At 37.9% G+C, this 19,052-nt stretch overlaps 1 protein-coding gene across 2 annotated transcripts in view; it reads left to right on the top strand.

Annotated features, from left to right (window-relative positions):
* Window positions 1–19,052, top strand: part of GABRG2 (gamma-aminobutyric acid (GABA) A receptor, gamma 2) — a 72,713-nt gene that overhangs the window by 11,537 nt on the left and 42,124 nt on the right. For both annotated transcript variants that reach the window (XM_014948042.1, XM_014948041.1), the window contains exons 2-4: window positions 12,337–12,485; window positions 14,330–14,397; window positions 15,387–15,607. In XM_014948042.1, coding sequence (XP_014803528.1) covers window positions 12,337–12,485; window positions 14,330–14,397; window positions 15,387–15,607 — 438 coding nt within the window. The remainder of the gene's footprint in view (window positions 1–12,336; window positions 12,486–14,329; window positions 14,398–15,386; window positions 15,608–19,052) is intronic.

Raw genomic sequence — 19,052 nt, 5'->3', positions numbered from 1 at the left:
GTTATTTTGAGTTATGTTTGCCAAATTCCCCATGCCTTTAGAAGGATCAATTGCACATAGAGTTTTTGCTTCAATGGTGTCCAGTAGAATTTCTTCTCATCAATACTCTGCCAGTTTTTCTGCATAAGTCTGCAGCTCATAAAAAGTTGCTGGAGCAGGAGCAAAGGAAACTGAACATGAATTTATCTATGTGGGAGATACGCTATGATTAGTAAAACTTCTTTACCCTCCCTTAGTTTCTGCTCATGTTCCATTAATTTCGGGGGTTTGTCCTCTTTCTAAGTTTTCAGGTTTCTGTCCTCACCTGATGGTCCCACCTGGCTTGAGTCATGAAAAGACTCTTCCTGTTTTTAAAAAGTTCCTGAGTATGCAGTTTGGATAGGATCCAGAAAGGACCAAAAAAATCTCTGAAGCATCACGGTGCCATCTCCATACTCTTAGAAAAAGGCGTCTGAAACAATCTAACAACCTGCATTTTGCCAGTTAGCTTATTCTTAATTGCCATGATGCTTTGTGCGGCTGCCCTTAATATCTTCCTGGATCTTGCTTCAGTACTCACAAACAGTACAATCTCCATCACATGCAGCTGGTGCTCACATCTCTTAAATGAAGCCCCCACAGCTAGGAATGGACTAGTTCAAGATGACCTAGTAATGTCAGATGGTGGCAGCTGCCTATCACTGCTTGGTCTTGTATCGATTCACCTTTAAAACTTACTGCTGTCATGCCTTGGTGGGTGCTCCACAGGGCTCTGAGAAAGGGCCAAAGAAACCTGCTGAGAATCTGGACATTGTGGCCTGAATATATGGACATATTGGTTTACATCCAAAACAGTTTCTGCAGCACATTTAGTAGATCGTTTGACTTAGCCACAGTATGGAGCTGCAGTGAAGATGAGGAGAAAAAATACCCCCCCACATACCTCTTATGTAATCTTTTAAACTGAAGGAAACATTTTCACTTCTGTATGTCTCTCTGTACTTTGTATCACTCTCTGTAGTATCTTCTGCATTATATATTATTCCAGTGCTAAACATATTTTAAAATTCTAGTTACGTGAGTCTGCATCGCCTAGACCTGTGTTCTCCCCTCCAGAAATTTCAGAAGTGAATCGGTAATAGTTGTACCTTATAAACTTGGCTCCCAAAGCAGTTTTTCAAAATAATGTTTTTGGAATATGTTTAAAGCTACTTCCACTGTTACTTCTGCCCCTTGTAGCCAGTTCCACACATTAATCAAGCCCACTGTTAGCTTTGGTTTGTATTTGGTTATTGCTCTGATGCTTGCCCTCTTTTTGAGCTATCTATCCCTGAATACCATCTACTGATGAAATAAGTTTCTTTCCTTTTCCAAAGACAAACTTCTCTGATCATAATCAGAACAACGACAATTTATAAAATAAAATTGTACTACATTGATGAGAGATAATCAAAAAAGGCATGCCAAAATATTTCTGGAGGAAAAAGAAAAGTCTGGGAGATATATGTTTGTATGTGTGTGAAAGAGAAATTGCTCCTATTTTCCTGGTGTTTTGACTAGCCTTAATAGTCACATTTAAATATAAGGGATGGGAAGATAGGCTTTGCAGTGATCATTATGCCTAGCCCACTCAAATGTCAAAAATTTCAGAGCTAGGTAGAATTTGCATGTTATGTGCCTTAATTTTAGTTATTGGAGACTGATAGAAAGATTGATAGAAAGACCGAAAAGAGAAATAAGACACTGAGTGAACCCATACACAGTTTCTTCTCATTAAAATAAAGTTGCAGAGTCACAATATTATACATTAGTTAGCAACATTAAAACAATTTACCATTTTTCATGAAAAGATTTGAAGTTCTTGAATAAAAAACTGAATATGCTTAATAGTGAGATTATCTTTCTATGGAACAGGTATCTGAAGTGTGTGCTTTACATCTTTTTCTGTATCCCAGCACTGTTTTTTGGAATTGTGTTCCAAAACCTCAATTACAGTGGAGCATAAATAGAAAAGGAAGCTGTAGCAGCTTAGCATCAATATTTACCTTGAAAGGAACATTTGGGAATCGTAGCATGTAGCCCTGTAACAGGACATTGTCATTGCTGATGACAGGCCATATTCTTTGCTCTGGGCTTGCCTGGCCTCAGGAGAGATGCCTGTCGGGCCTGCTGGGCCTGAACTTCTCTTGACCTGCCCACAGCTTTGTTTTACTTGATTTAGCTGCCACAGCAACTTCTCTAATTGACTAGGCATCTATGGCTAATTTGTCTGACATTTTGTATGGTACAACCATAGTTTTATATAGACAATAGTAACAAGCAGTGACTCTATGAAAAATGAGTTATTTACATAGTTATGTAGTGTGGAGAGATACGAGTCTACTATGACAGCAGAGGCCTTGAGAAGTGGACATGGAATGCAGCAGAGGGGGTACAAGCCCGAGGTGACATTCCCATTGAATAACTCTTCCTGGGCGAGCAGAGGTGCTAATGATCCTTATCCAGAACCTCGAATGTTCATATACCCCACAGGATTAAGGAGACCCTGCGTGAAGCCATCCTGACAGTACCAACCACCAAGGAAAGTCCATCAGAATTCCATAACAAAACCAACATAGGCCATTTCATCAAAATAAATCAATTCCATAGGGGAAATTCAGGCACACTTGTTGACAATTTTCCTACTCAGCTGACATAGAGACATTAGCTTGCCACTTACATTCTTAATGTATCACACATCTACCCTGTTATCAGAACTAAATTCCACATCCACCCCTGCACAGTCTGTTTTATAAGCATGAGTGCAAACAGCGTCTTGCATGATATAAGTTGGGTTTATGTGGGAACACATGGGTTACTATTGGTTACCATGCATTAAAAATGAAGTTAAATCAGAAGCATTGTTTAAAAAAAACCACAAAAACCAATTTAATTTCCACCATTTGCTTACACTCATTTTGTGAATGAGTTAGCTTCATGATGAGTTAATTAAAGACACATGTATCAAGCAACTACTTTCAGTTCATTCAGCTCTTGTCTTCAAGACACAGTTCTGTCTAATAAACATTTCAGTAATGATACTTCCATGATCTGAAAGCAGCAAGAATTAAGAATATACTCAGAATAAACCTATACTGGTTTAAATTTATTTTTGACGGGCCCCCTGATCATTCAGGGTTTACCTGACACACTTGGTTTACCAAAGTGCGATGGAAGTGTGATTCCCAGAAATGCAATGTCATTTCTGGTGGCATGGTTAGTGACTGTTTCTTCCTCCCTAATAAGATGGTTTACCATCATGCCTAGTCCTCACAAACACAAATAATAAGGCATATTTATGTGCCTATTTCTACTGTAAAAATGGTTTTACACTTACATGCAGAGATGATATCACTTGGCTTATCATATCAAGTAGGACACTAGTCCTTTAACTGGGGTAAGCATTCAATGTTCCTGACTCCCAACCCAACACTGGGAACACCACATTATGGTGCTTTGCCATGTTCTGAGACACAGAAGGCAAGAATCCACAACAGATTTAATTCTAATGAGGATTTATATTCAGTTTAACTTAAGCTTTAAAGCTCACACCTGTAGAGGTATTATAAAAAAAAAAAAATTCTAAAAAAATCTAAAATCTAAAAAAGGAATTCTAAATCTCAAAAAAAATGCTCAGGTGGGTTATTCCACAAGCAAAACTGCTGATATTTCTAGCACCTGACATGTTTGTTTTTAAACATTGACAGATAGTGACACAAAGATTACAACATGATGAATGATTGATTCCAGAAGTTACTTCCTTCTGGGTGAAATCACCATACTGAGAAAATTTAGAAAAAGTTGTCCAAGTATTCTGAAAAGCCATGAATATGAGTACTTCATAGGGTATTACAGAACACGAACCTTCATTTTTTTCATTTTTAAAATCTAATCGAGCAATCCGATTGGGGGTTTTGAACTAATGTTGTTTAAATAGATGGCTGGAGGGCATCCGTGTTTTTCTAATCTTACTCATTGAGAACAAAGTCAAGCTTTTTGCTCTTCTAGTTAACTTATAGTGAGATTTTAGAGCAATCTTTTTTAAAAGCAATGTACCTTACTGGGGAGGAGAAATTACATATAGCAGTAACAGAAGACAATTACATACAATAAAACATAGCCAGAAAAAATGAAGAGATGTCACAATAAAAAAGACCTAGTCAGATCACATTTCGGTAATGGCCATTAACTTAACTCCTCTGGAGCTCTCCCTGCTATAGCAGAAATCTGCAGGAGCCGAGTAATAGCAACAGGCAAAAATCATGCCCCAACTGCCTTAGATTTCACATGCAGAGATGCATACAACGGTTTCAAAAGAAATGAAAAAGGAGTGAAGGGGAAGGGAGAGGAGGAGAGCAGAGGTAAACCAATAAATAAACCTTCAGAGGTTCACATAATTCCACGGTTACACCTTTTACAATTAGATATAGCTACATAATTTTAAAGAAAGTAGATCACTCGAGCTAACCCTATGATGCAGAAGAATATCTGAACCTATTTCTCCCTTTTCTATTTGTTTCTATCAAATGCTTTCCTTCATTTACCACTAAAACAAGTAGGCATAACCACAGTAAAAAGCGATATGCGAGTAGATTATATAACCTCGAGTAAACAAAATATATAAAAAAACATATTCATACAAAATTACTGCTAAAAAAAAATTTGAAATAATAATCTTAAGTTAGGGAGGCTTATCTGAATCATCTGATCACATCCTAGACTCCTCCAGAGTTCTCAGAAGTTATAAATGCTGCACTTCAAGCTCAGTCTGTTCAAAATGAATGATGTGTACTTGTTTCTATAATTATCTCTCTTGTTCCTTACTGCCTATACAAGTTTGGTTCATTCCTCCACATTTTGCTGGTCTTATGGGGGTAGCATATATTTCCTCTCCCTGCCCACAAGTTTTATATTGCGGTGTAACTCAGTTTTGGTCAATTACACCAGTCTGTTCTGTTAGCTCTGAAGATGGAAATCCTTTATCAACCTATTTAACCGATGTGCCTCAACTTTCTACTGGAGAAACTGATTCTAGACAGGGTGCTAACATTTCAGCTTTTGGTTCTTTGCCAAGACTGCTAACACTGGGCCCTGTTTCTGGTAATTTGGTGACAATTGGCTATAAGCCCATTTTGTTTGTACTAGAAATATTTTAGAAGAAACAATAATCCTCATCCTCACTCATGACTTGAATCCAATTGGTTATGCGATGCAAAAATTGCACTGAAATTTTTCAGTACGGTGAACTAGAATACACAGCAAATACTACAAACCAGGTTTACTGGTAGCACCCTCAATAAATGCACTCCAAAGGGCTTTTTTAAGAACCATTTTCACAAACTTACAGGAAGGAAACCAAACTTACACCAAGTTAAATTTTTCATTTTCAACCTTTCTGCGCAAACACTTGCTGCAGCCACATTCAGCTAAATCTGCAAATAAGGAAAATAGATGCTTTAACTATAACAATGAAGGGCTAAAATGTATGATGTGATAAGGTGCAGTAGCTAATGTTAGTGTATGTCTTGGGGAAGATGTAGAATGACTGTAAGAGAAACCAGTCTGATATGACCAACAGTTTTACAGCAAAGTCTGTGAAGAGGTTTAAGAGTTGGACTGCTTTACTCAAAATGGCTGACAAGTACCAGTGAGGATACTGTGAGTTGCTGAATGACTAGAAGGCAGCCTATAAAATCCACAGCATGATACTTCAGTCCTGTGCTGCCTGGTACCATCTCATTTGATGGCAAACAGTGTAAATTTTCACAAGAATCTGGTAGGCCTTTAAATCTCAATGTAGGCATAGTTTTCTGAAACAACGATTGGTTGCTGGTAATCTTGGACCTTCACGTACTATAACGATGACTGAAAAGTCATGTGCTGGGAGTCCTCACCTGTGCTACTCTAGTGCCTTCTGGGTCTTGAATACCCATTTTGAGACTTGTGTGCTCAGTCCCTACTTAATCATAGTGTTTTGACTCTAGCAATTTACTTATAAGAATTGTAGCATCATTTTAATAATTTCTTTCTTGTACACTTCAGTACCTCTGTGAGTTAGGAATGACAGAAAATCTCAGCTTTGTTTTGTTTTTTAAGCAGTAATCATTTCATGACCAGTTTTTAAATACTTTACACAATTTGAATAGTTAATGGAATAATAGCTGTAGCAGTAGCAGTTTCCTAGGAAATAAACTTCTACAGGTGACCTACCTAAAATCCAACCTACCCAAATCATTAAGTAAAGATAAAAACTATTATCTTTCTCCTTGTGAACTTCCTCAGCCTCCCTCACCACATGACTACGTGGTAATACTCCATAGTAGCAAAGTCTGAAACAAGCTGTTCTAGAAACACTCCGAATCAAGTATTTCAGGCTCTTCTGGAACAAAGGTCCATCCAGGTACCAGAACTGCAGTCTCACCAGTGCCAGAGCTCTAGGTGGAGGGAGCAGGACAAGACGACACTTTCTCTGTGATTTCTTAGCCCAAATCTCTCAATGCAATCTCTGTTTCCTCTTACGAAAAACTGACTGGATAACTTTTCCTCTCTAAGCAAAACATCATTCTGAGTTTCCATCTCTCATGTGGGAATCGACTTGGGACAAGATTAATTTTCACATTGTACGATTTGCAATCCTGAGAAAAGGGAAGGTTTGGTATTGTGACGAATATTCAGTAGTAAGAGAAAATAGGGACTATTTTTATGGTACAGATAAGGCCATGGTCCTGGGCACAGCTTTAGGATTTAAATAATACAAATGGACAGAACAGAAACATGAACAGGGAGAGAGAACTCAGCATACAGCTTTGTGAAAACATTTTCTATTTAAATTGAGATAGCTTTCCTTAAAATATGATTGGCAGTCAACAAGAGAGAATATAGATACAGTTTGACTTCCACAGACACTATAATCTCCTGCAAATACGCTATTCTCTACATACTCATATGTCACATCTGCATACAGCATCTCTGTATCCGCAGTGGGAACCAGGAATGTGTCCTTCCCTCACCACGATCGTATTATCATCATGAATAATGTATGACCTATAGATTAGGGTAATTTTTTATGCGCATCAGAGAATGAATTTAGCTTGACTATTCATTAAGTTAAACAGTGCTGTTAGGTAAAATAGCAAGCCTTGTTGCAGTCCTTCACTGAGAGGTATGAAACATCAGTGCTTTAAGTGGAAGTCTCACTGTATGCGTGAGTAGTTTATTAAATTTTTGCTGTAGGCTCTGCAGCTCCTACAGCTTACTTGGTATAAAAGATAAAATTGGTCAGATTTTTTTTTGACAAATAAATGTAAGTTTTTCATTAAACTAATTAGTTGTTGGCTATTCAGTGCTGCTACAGGTCTTTTGCTGTAGGCACTTTGTGGCTACTCTGATTCTGCTTGTAAACAGCAATGCAATAGCAGGCAGATTCCAGCAGGGATAATTGACTCTGGTGTGAAGTTTCTTAATAGAACACTTGGAAATAGTTAAAATTCATTTTCTATATTTAGAAAAGTTAAAGGACAGAGCCACAGCAGGGAAAAAATGGCATGTCTTATTTAAAGTCACCGATAGAGATTTTGACCAGCTAAATACATGACCTCACATCTGAACACTGAAAGGCTGAGCAGTCATGGTAGGTTTTTGCATCAGAGTATAATTTCCCTTCTACTATTTGTAACCAGTTGTGAAAAGCAAGTTCCTGTGGATTAGGAAATATTTACCTTATTTCAAAGGGATACACTTTGTGAGTTATTGTTCACTAATGAAATGAGACGTGCCCAGTCTGTCCCTCAGTTCAGACCGACAAATTATTGCTCCTGTCTGTAATTTGAAAGAATGCATAGTGTATCTTTGCCAATGTATGGTAGTGTCTTTCCAAGAAATGCTACATAAGATTCTTCTAGAAATTATTACATTAGTGTGTCTCTGATACAGAGATGTCATGGAACAGCAGAGATGATCAAAAGTTATAATGTTGACTTTATGTTAGCAATTAGCTACAACATAGAAGTTTTGAAATAGACAATTCACCCTTCATTTTAAATTTCAAACTAAAGAATTTAAGACAAAGGGGTGGAAAGGATAATAACGTAAGACAGCTAAAGACCATTAATATAATTATTTGTTAAATTTTACTAAAATGATGATTATTTTTATGAAGGTATTAATCTTACTTCCATGGAAATGAAAGAAAAAAAATATAAAGAACACTGAATCTATTAGAAAGAGGAATGGATTCCCAAATTATTGTGTGGACTTCCATGGTTTTAGACTGCTCAGAGAATAGTTTATCAGCACATTAAAAAACCACCTCTGACTAATGGGCTTTGCCATATCTTCTGGACAAAGTTCAGAAAAGAAGATGGAAAAAAATCATTTTCCTAACGCGTCAGTGATTTCTCAGCAGAGATATCCTCTGGGAGTGATCGAACTAATCTTCTACTATTTCAACGTTATTTCCAGTACAGAAATAATGCCTTTAGTGCTAAGAGGTCTTTAGAAGAGGCTATGCCAAGGAAACAGAGCCATCTTTTAATTAGTTCTTTATGCCTTGGTTGGTGAACCCCGTTCTACCTGAAGTAGGCTCAGAGGTACCCACACAGGTTACACTTGCTCCATGAATGATTAAATGTTGCCCAGATGATATTGCAAAAAACATACAGATGATGTGCACTGGCAAAGATCTGTAGAATCCAGTCCTGAACATTTAGTTGGTATAATATCAGTTTGTATTGTTACACCTCACCAATAAGCACTTGAAAGAGATACATAAATGTTATAAATCAAGTAACAACTTCTTTAATGCAGAATTAGGAATTAGTATGTGTATTTTATAATGAGGAAGATAAGAAACATGAGTTGAGTCCTTTTAGCCCCTGCCATGGTAAAAACCTCATTGGCAGAATGTTGTGGTTTGTAACGACAGAGGTTTGTAATTGTAGAGCAAGACACCGGTTCATAGATCTTTGCATATTTTATCAAAAAAATAAAATAAAAAAGACTCAATATTGTCATCTCCCCACAAATATTCCTGTAGTCCAAATGAAAGCACTTTCTGATCTAAATTAATAAATGCCTATTAGCATGTAGTGATTTCTGCCCTCTATCTGCTTTGTCAATATGCATTTCAAGTAATCTGATGTGCATAAAGAGTTCCCCTGAATGCTAGGCACACTTATGGGTTTTTATATACATATACATATGTAAGTAATTACAATCATAGCTATCTCAAGCAGGTTTAACTGGCAAACTGAGCAGGGATTGGACCAGATGACCTCCAAAAGCACCTTCCAACTTTAATTACTCTAAAACTTGGAGTTTCAAGTTTGGGTTCTGGCCCTCTTAAGCCATCTCTTTTCCAAATAGGGAAGCTCAATTTATGTACAGGAGTCTTTCACACATTTTGCAATGGCATTACTGTCCAAAGTGGGATTATCTCAAACAGTGAGATTTTGTATCGGTGTCTGAAACATGAGCTTTTAAAACATTATACTGTAATCTGCAAATATGTAAACATACATTTCTTTGCATACCTATATTACTAGATCTGAAAACTTCTATCAGTGACAAAAATAAAAACATTTTTCAATATGCATTTGGGTATAGTCTGAGCTTTATTACCTTTGTTTTGGACAGTAAAAGCAATTGCAAAATTTAGGACATATAATCAGGAGGACTGATCTGAAAGCCTCAAGAAGATGAAAAGGGCTTTGTCAATATAACTTTAATTAGTATTAATGGCACTGCACAGCTAAAGCCCTGCTCATCTGGATAGAGATGTACCTGATTGCTCTGGCTGTTATGCAGTTTTACACAGACAGACATGCAGACAATCAGATACCCACGCTAACTTACTTATGATCCACTCAGAATTCAGATAAAAGCTGGAATTCAGTAGCCTTCTCCCCTAGTTACATTGGTTCTATTGCCTTTCCTCTCTCTCACAGTAATCTCATAAGGCATTTGCTGATTTTTGAGATTTGGAACACCAAAAAGGCTTGAAATGGCAGAGGAGCAAACAAACAGCTATTTCTTTCTTACAAATTATTACCAAGAGGAAATGGAAGTTTTAGTGACTGTGAGCTGCTGTTCAATTAGGTTGTTCGAGATTCGGGACAAGTCCTAGACAACATATGTTTTCTTCTCCTAATCCTGCACCGTCCAGCACACCAGACTCTAACAGCTGCTTGACTTTTGAAGCTTTCTCATCACATTAATAGTCAGGAAAACATTGCCTTTGTGAAAGAATGTATTTGATTTACTTTTGCTTTTCCATTGAGGAAAAGCTATTCTTTTCAGAGAATGGATGCTGAGTTGGTTATAAAACAGGTGTACAGCTTTTTATACATCAAGTTAGTTTTTTTCATCCACTTGCACAGACTGAAAACTTATAATCTAGTGCCTTCTGTTTGCAGAGACTTTATTTAGAAGGGTTTTCTTCCCTCCAGGAGGGAGAACCTTGCCTCAGTTAGGTTCCTTTGAATTACAATTAGATCTCTGAACTCCAGAGAGCTGAATAAACAAATTTCTCCCACCAATCTAATTATTCTGGCCTGTTTGTCAGTACCAGCAGAACACTATGTAGCACATTGCCAATTAAAATTCTGCTTCTGATTGCCAGTAAAACACTACAGGTTCAGGTGTATGTAGTCAGAGGCAGGTGGTTGGGTTGCCTATTCTGGATCTCGGCAGCTGAAGCAGGGTGGGTTGGGTGGCGCCTGGAGGCTGCAGTCATTTGTACTTAGTGCATATAATAAAGGCATAGATTAACCAAACTTCACCAGCAGCTTCCAAGCTGAATTCAAAGCAATGCAGACTGGCTCTCTTGTCCACGCTGTGCATTCCTAGCTCCTACACACTACGTGCAGTCTCAGGCTGCTTCAAATGTTACTGTACCTTCAGTACCGCCTGGGAAGCAGAGTCTTACACAGAGAGGCACAGATGTGCTGGGACTCTTTCCTGTTAGGTGTGCCCACAGGGAAGAAAAAAGCTAAAGCCTCTTTCAGAGTTAAGCTGTATTTGTGCAGTTGGCTTATAGCTCCCAAATGCCCAACACAGGAAAGCGTTCAGACCATCCCTCTGGGCAGGTCGGAGCAGGATGCAGCACTGTAGGAAAGAGTGGACAAGACCTCCTCAGCTAGGCAAAGATCTGTGTTGACAGAATGGCTCTCTGAGACTCATCTTTCCTTCACTATTGCACCCATGACCATAGTCAGCTGTGCCTGCTTTCAATCTTGTGTGCCACGCAGGAGTTCTAGCCCCCATGAGAATCTAATTCTCTGCTCTTTCCCACTTCTGTACAGATTCTGTCTGAAACAGGAAAATAATTAAACTTTCTGCTTTTGACCCATTCATATCCAAACTCCACCCAAGGCTTAAGACATTTCCAGTATCATTAAGATTTTTCACATCCAGCAGTGTTCAAACTTTGTCACAGAAGCAGGTCAGGAAAGAAGGGCACTGGCATATTATGCAAAAACCTCACAATCGCCTAGCACCATTCAGCTGATTACCACTGACATTCTGAAATGAAAATATCTGATGATGTCATATTCTGAAGTACTTTCTATGTTCTCTAGAACTGGAGGCACAGATTTTAAGAAAACAAAACATCCATTACGGCTAGTCTACACATTTCTGACTCCTACCTCGCCCCTTTTACTGTGCTAAGCAGGTTAAAGTAGACTAGATCTGCTGTCACACCGCTCAGTAGCAGAAAGAAATGGCAGACAGAATTTTTATTCTCTCTGGGATCTTGTTAGCAGAAGTGAAAATGAAAATCATTGGCAAAAATTTGTGCTGAACTTTCCAAATGCACAATAAGCTCAAGTTCATCAGAGTGGAGAAAAGCTGTGTGACAGTTTGTTTGAATGAATCTAATTATTGGTCTTGTCAGTAATGTGTTGCATCAAATTGTTCTCTCAAAGAGAAGTAATGCAACAACACTGTGTACATATTAAGTGATATTTTGGTGGAGAGTTGCATAAGCTAAGTGACAATTAGATTTGTTTCGTAACAGGTCCCACCTGAGTCAGTGAGAGAAAAAACAGGCATGCCAAAGGTGATAAGCACTGATGCTCCTTCAAATAGATGGGATATGATCTTAACTGTACAAAAAGGAAATGTTGTTAAAGTGAACTGTAACCTCAACTGTTATGTGACATTTTTACTCTGAGTCTCCTTTTAAAAAACAGACAATTTTTCAATGTTTTGTACAGTACTATTAAAACCTGAATTATGTGTGTGTTGTCTCCAAAGAGGTTGCCTACAGATTCATCTTTTTCAAGGCTTTCCATTTCTTCATTTTTATCTCGTTAACAGTTCCACCCAAAAGGGAGATGATGATTATGAAGATTACACTTCAAATAAGACTTGGGTTTTGACTCCCAAAGTCCATGAGAGTGATGTCACCCTTATTTTAAATGGCTTGCTGGAAGGATATGACAACAAGTTGAGACCTGACATAGGAGGTGTGTTGGTTTTCTTTTTAGACTACTTTTGATTATGCAATGAGAGAGAATTTTCATACCATATTATGCTACAAAGGAAGCATAATCCATTCAAAGTAGTCATGAAAACAAAACATCATGTAGTAAAACATCAGTGGCATGAAAAGTAGTCATGATTTTGGAAGCTGACATAAATTAAGATTGCTAAATCTACCCTGAGACATCTAATTAGACTGTTGTGATTTGCTGAATCGGGCTGTTTATAATGATGCACCTGCATAGGAAGTTCAGAATTTAACTTATGGGGAATGAAAAGCAAGTTTTTATCTTCTTTGTATATCTAAGTGAGGGTGTTAGAGAACCACAAATAATATATTGGAAAGGGAGGCCAAAATGAGGATAACGCAGCCTGATCCTTGCATGATGTGATGGACACAGAGAGAGGCTCTAGGAGCAGCAGGTCTGTACTGACTGATGCAGCATGCACCCTCTACTTGCAGAGCAGGGCAAGAAGTGGCTGGGGAATGGGGCACAGAGGAAGAGTTTCACAGAAGACAACTGCAGTCAAGTAAGGCCAACCTCCATAATTTTCCACCACAGCCAACAGAAGTATATAGACCCAAGCTTGGACTCAGATGGATTCTTATTTGACTGAATCCCCTTTTGCAGGAATCTTCCCCTCCACTGATTACTGAGGGAACTTGAAGAGATAAATCTCCCTGAGTTGCTGCAAGTCAGTTTAAGGCGGCCCCATGCGTGCACAGAAGAGGATCCTCTGGAGAAGAGGATACAACAGTAATAAGATTATAGAAAAATGCAAAGAGAATTCATGGATGAGGCAGGCAGAAGAAAGCAGAGAGCAGCAAGGTTAATGAAGGAAGCTGTTTCTAACAAGTTTATAGAGGCTTATAAACTAAGGAATTTTTCACAGTGAGGGATAACATGAGTATTTAACCTTCAATGTATGTATATGGTGTAAATTAGCAGAGGAATTTGTCTTATTCTCCCAATCCAAGACTTCAGAGAACAGAATGGAATTAAGCATTCATAAAAGCATCTGGGAAAAAACATTCAAGTTTAAGTCAAGGTGTGTAAGAAAAATTAAGCATTCATAAAAGCATCTGGGAAAAAACATTCAAGTTTGTGTAAGAAAAATAAAGGTGTGTAAGAAAAATCTACAACAAAGTAATTTCAAAATAAATTAAGTTAACAACTTTTTCATTCCTCTTTTAGAGCCTTGAGTATTATTTTTGCTTTGGGCTCATGAAATTGTTAGTTACTTACAGCCATCTCTGCAGGCATTATAATGTAAAATGAGTGATGCAAGACATCGTAAGAATAAGTTTGCTTTTGTTGATAGTGTTTTGCCAGATGTGTTGCTGTGACCTGACACAAAATGTATCATCCTCTCAGTCAGATTTGACTGACTCGAAGGTAACAGCACTGGTTTCAGTATTCTCATAGCATACGTGAATTTGTTCTGATAGAATAAACAATATAGTGTTTTGCCAGATGTGTTGCTGTGACCTGACACAAAATGTATCATCCTCTCAGTCAGATTTGACTGACTCGAAGGTAACAGCACTGGTTTCAGTATTCTCATAGCATACGTGAATTTGTTCTGATAGAATGAACAATATAAGAACTCGTTTCAAAGTGTCTCCAACTAATTTCAAACTGGAGACATCGCTGCAAATTTGTATTTATTTATTTAAATTTATTTATTTGTATTTATTTTATTTAAATGTAAGGCAACTTTAGCCATACAAGAGAGGTACTATAATAATCTTTTGCTTGTGTTTGACTTTGATGTAGTTGACTCTGACCTTCACTCATGTTACTGATTCTTATTGTTTCTTTTACAGTTAAACCAACAGTAATTCACACTGACATGTACGTAAATAGCATTGGGCCTGTGAATGCTATCAATATGGTAGGTAAATGATTGCCAATTTTTCTACAATGTTCACTTTGTTACAAAACCTCCATCCTTTATGACATTACAAAGCTTACATTACTTTAATGTTGTGCTAGGTCTATATTATTTTTTAAATCTCATTATTATTATGGATGTGAGGACTATATGAGCTATGAAGAGAAAGGGGATACTGAGCTCTATGCTGTAAAAATGTAATAATAATTTAAGTTATAATAAAGTATAAATAATAATAAAGTTTTAACATAGCCTCACACTTTTATGTGCCCTACTTCTAAGTGCTTTGTGACAGTTTAGCTGCTGTAAACTGAGCTTTCAGATTGCTACAAAATAAGGAAAACCATTCAGCAGTGATACTACCACTCTTGCCACTGACAGATAAAAAGAAAAAAGCCTAAATCCTCTTTCCAAAGTTCCTACAGAAAAATATAATTCTATCTTTGTATATGGGAGGGAAAGTTATCTAGCCTTAGCAAAATGCCTACTTCATCTTGTAGTTTTCAGGCATAGAAAGAGATCTCAGATTGCTCTTTTCTATTCTGTTGTTCCCTTTGCAGCTTCTGGCTGCCCAGTGGTGCCAGGGAAAGTGAGACTTCCCCAATTCTGACATTAGCTGAGGGGCACAGGTGATTAAGGCAGACAAGTTAGCTCATTTTTTTTCCGACCTAGGTCAAAGGGAATAAGTAATTGTTCTCTGACCTGATCAGGCGTGGGTTGAGGTGTGGGGAAGTAGAAAGATGCATATACGACTCAATTCCATCTTAGTTTCACCTGTCAGTGGGAAAATAACAAAAAAAAAAATGTTTTTAAACAATAAGTTTTGAAAAACCATGACCTCAAAAATCGACAAAAGCTTGTTTTTATCAGTTCTAGTACTATCTTCTGTAGTTGACATTTTTTTCATATGAAATTAAGGAAAGTGTATCAAGAGATATGTGAAATGCTGAGTGCTATGTTTTCATCAGTATTTCTGGTTAACACAACAGGAATATACAATTGATATATTTTTCGCCCAAACGTGGTATGACAGACGTCTGAAGTTCAACAGCACAATAAAAGTGCTCAGATTAAACAGCAACATGGTTGGGAAGATCTGGATACCAGATACATTTTTCCGAAATTCCAAAAAAGCTGATGCACATTGGATAACGACACCTAATAGGATGCTCAGGATCTGGAATGACGGCAGAGTGTTGTACACATTGAGGTATTTATACCTGACTTTAATTTCAGTTTCTCTAGGGAAAGCCAAAGAGAAAGGTCCTGTGAATTCAGGTCATTTGACATTATCCTGAAGGAAAAACATTGCTTTGTTCCTATTTACTTATGCATACAACCCTGAAAAAGGGAAATATTTAGAAGATATCACTTGCATGCATTTTATATTGGTATATTGTCACAGTAAAGAGTTTTATGTCTTCCTATAGATTGTACTGTCTTGCTCCACAATAGTCACACTCCTATACTAGAATGAATATAAGCATTGTTAGAGTAATTCATCTGCATTTTCAGGTATGTTTTATTGTTTGCTACTGGTTTGGTCCATATTGCCTTTTTCCTTCTTATGGGGTTAAACTGATCAATTTGAAATATCCTTGAATTAAGTAGATGGTATAAAATGTGCTATTACATATATCAAAGGCCTCTTATTCTGAATTGATTACAATTTAGCTAGATGAAGCTCCACCCTGCAAAAGCATTTCATTCCTTATGAAAATAAGGTCTATAATTTCAGTGCTGGGCATTTAAGGTTTAATCCAAAACCTACAGACATGCCCAAACAATGGGCACTAAAATTTTCCTGAATCTGAACTTGATATGCTCATCTCCAGATTTCTCAGTCACGTGTAGAGCTTTTCTTTTGAGACAGATTACCTTTCAAATAATTGAAAAAATACCTTTTCAATAATCAAGTTATGTGTATGCCAACATTTAAGTGTAACATACACAATATATAACAACTCAAATATCATATTCCAAATGACCATATGATACTTCATAAATGTGAAAAATCTAAGTGCATGATTTCTGTAGTTTTTCTTACATGTGATACAATATTTAGTTCTATGTAAATTGTAGATAAAGACAGCATTTGTTCAAGAGAATATACAATTTAAAATGAGAGTACAGAATCAAAGATATTAGACATAAGACCACCTAAGTTTTAGACTTTCCAAGTGTTTTTTCTGCTTTTGTTTTACTGGGTGCCAAAACCAAAGTTTTGAAGAAAAGTACACCCATTATAATTTTAATGAATAGATTTGAAGGTTTGGTTAAGACAATCTTTTAATGTTGCAACTAACTGAATTACAAAAGTTTTATTTCACAGTTATTTTTTCATTCATTACACAGTGTATCACTAGAAGAGATAAAAGAATGATTGGGGTTGAAATCCAGTGCAAATCAAAGTCAGTCTGATAAAGAGATCCTAGGTCCACTTTTGAAATGTAAAATTTGGACTTAGCCAAACTACTTTCTCTTTGGATTTTGTTCCATTTCTTTTCAAACCCCTCAGTCTCTCTCATTAAAAAAGGGATAAATCAGATAGAACTTAGAAATGATTGTCTGTTATTAATGCATACTTAGTTGTTCCAGTGAGTCACACACAGCAAACACCAGTAAGGATTCAACCTGGATTAATCCAGAGGTGGACGGTGATAGTATCATCACAGATCTGGGATTCTGTCCTGAAGAGAAGAGGGTTCTGCAAGAGCTGGCTCATTTTCTCAGCCACCTCCCCCCACACTTAAAAACAATCCATCCAGACCAGCAGGAAATAAAGTAAAATTAGCAGGATCTGCATCGATCAGCATAAAGATCCTGACAAAACTCAATCATGAAAAAAAAATGTACTAGAGGTGGAAGCAGGGACAGGTGACCCAGGAAGAATCCAGGGATCCTGTCTGAGAACGCAGGGACGGGGTTAGAAAAGCCGAAGTTTATCTGGAGTTGACTCTGACTAAGAACATGAAAGCAACAAGGGTTTCTACACATACAGCCTCAGCAAAAGGAAGACTAGGGAAAGTGTGGGCGCACTGATGAACAGGAATGGGGACCTTGTCACAAAGCACACCAAGATACAGAATTCCTTTGCCTTCACTAGTAAAACCCTGCCTTAAGCAATCCCAGGTCCCTGAGATAGATAGGAAAGCAGAGCAAGAAAGACTTACCTTTGGTGGAAGAGGATCAGGTATGGGCTAATAAATGCACACTGAAGTGGAATGAATATGCCTGAACTGCCAGGCTTGAAGGGTTGGGATCAGTGGCATGAAGGCCAACTGGAAAGCAACTACTAGTGGGGTACTCCCCAACTTTGTACTAGGCCAATACAGTTTAATATCTTCATTAATGACATGGACAATGGGACAGAGTACACCCTCAGCAAGTCTGCAGGTAATACAAAAGTGAGAAGTGATTGGTGTATCATAGGGTTGGGCTACCACTCTGAGGGACTGCAGCATGCTGGAGAACTGGGCCAACAGGAATCTTGAGTTCAACATAGGAAAATGCTGTCCTGAACCAGGGGAGGAATAACCCTATATATCAGTACAGGGTGGGTGCCAACCAGCTGAAAAGCACCTTGCAGAAGAAGACCTGGGGATCCTGGTAGATGTTCACCATAAGCCAGCCAAGTGCCCTTGAAGCAAAGGGAAGTCAACAGGTCAATGGAGATGATCCTTCTCCTCTGCCCAGTACTAGTGAGGCGTACCTGGAGTGCTGGGTCCAGTGCTAGGCTCCCCAGTACAAGGGGGTTATGAGATTACTGGAGCAAGTGCAGTGAAGGCACACTAAGATGCTGAAGGGCTGGAGGCATCTGATGGGCAGGGAGAGGCTGAGGGAGCTGGGACTATTCAGCCCAGAGAAGATAAGGCTCAGGGGGATCTAATCAACATGTGTAATGTGGGTGGGGGTGAAGAAGGCAGGGGTTGGAAGGCATGAAGAAGGTCAAGACAATCTTCTTAGTGCAATCCAGTTATAGGACAGGAGGCAATGGGCACAAACTGAAGAATAGGTAATTCTGTGTAAACATAAGAAAAAAAAATTTATTGTGACAATGGTCAAACAGTGGAACAGATTGTCCAGAAAACTCCATGCCTGGAGATGGATTGTGCTTTGTGCTTGGGAATGAAATCTACTCAATTCCACAGAGAAAACAAATTTTAAAAAGCAGTAAATCTGAGCCTATCCCAAATTCAAATAGTGTTAAATATGTACACCAGAGAAAAGGAAATATCAAAGAAAGAACTTAATGATTTTTTTGGATCCATATTATGATTATTTTGAAATGAAACTGAAGATGATGGAAATGAGAAGAAAGGGCAATAATATTAGCACACAGTCAGCTCTCCTGTGTCACAAACTTCCCTTAGTTTCAAAGGAAATTACATTTTTTCCTAAACCCCTAATGCAGAAAAGTTTCCTTTTGACTTAATTTGGTGGCTAGTGGTCACAGCATCCGTCCACACCCTACAATGTGAGTCTCAGGGAGTCATTTGTACACAGCACCTACATGCAGGAGTCAGGAGACAAACTCAGCTCACATTTGGACACCCAGGAAACAGCAAAGACCATAAACCTACAGTTTTCCTAACAAATAAACATCGCTCAGCTCTTTTTTTTTTCTCCTCCTTTTCCTTTTTCCCTCTCTCACC

Source organism: Calidris pugnax, unplaced genomic scaffold, assembly GCF_001431845.1.
Source record: "Calidris pugnax isolate Ruff unplaced genomic scaffold, ASM143184v1 scaffold27, whole genome shotgun sequence".
Lineage (NCBI taxonomy): Eukaryota > Metazoa > Chordata > Aves > Charadriiformes > Scolopacidae > Calidris > Calidris pugnax.
The sequence above is the reverse complement of the archived record's forward strand: the minus strand, read 5'-3'. Positions and strand labels throughout refer to the sequence as shown.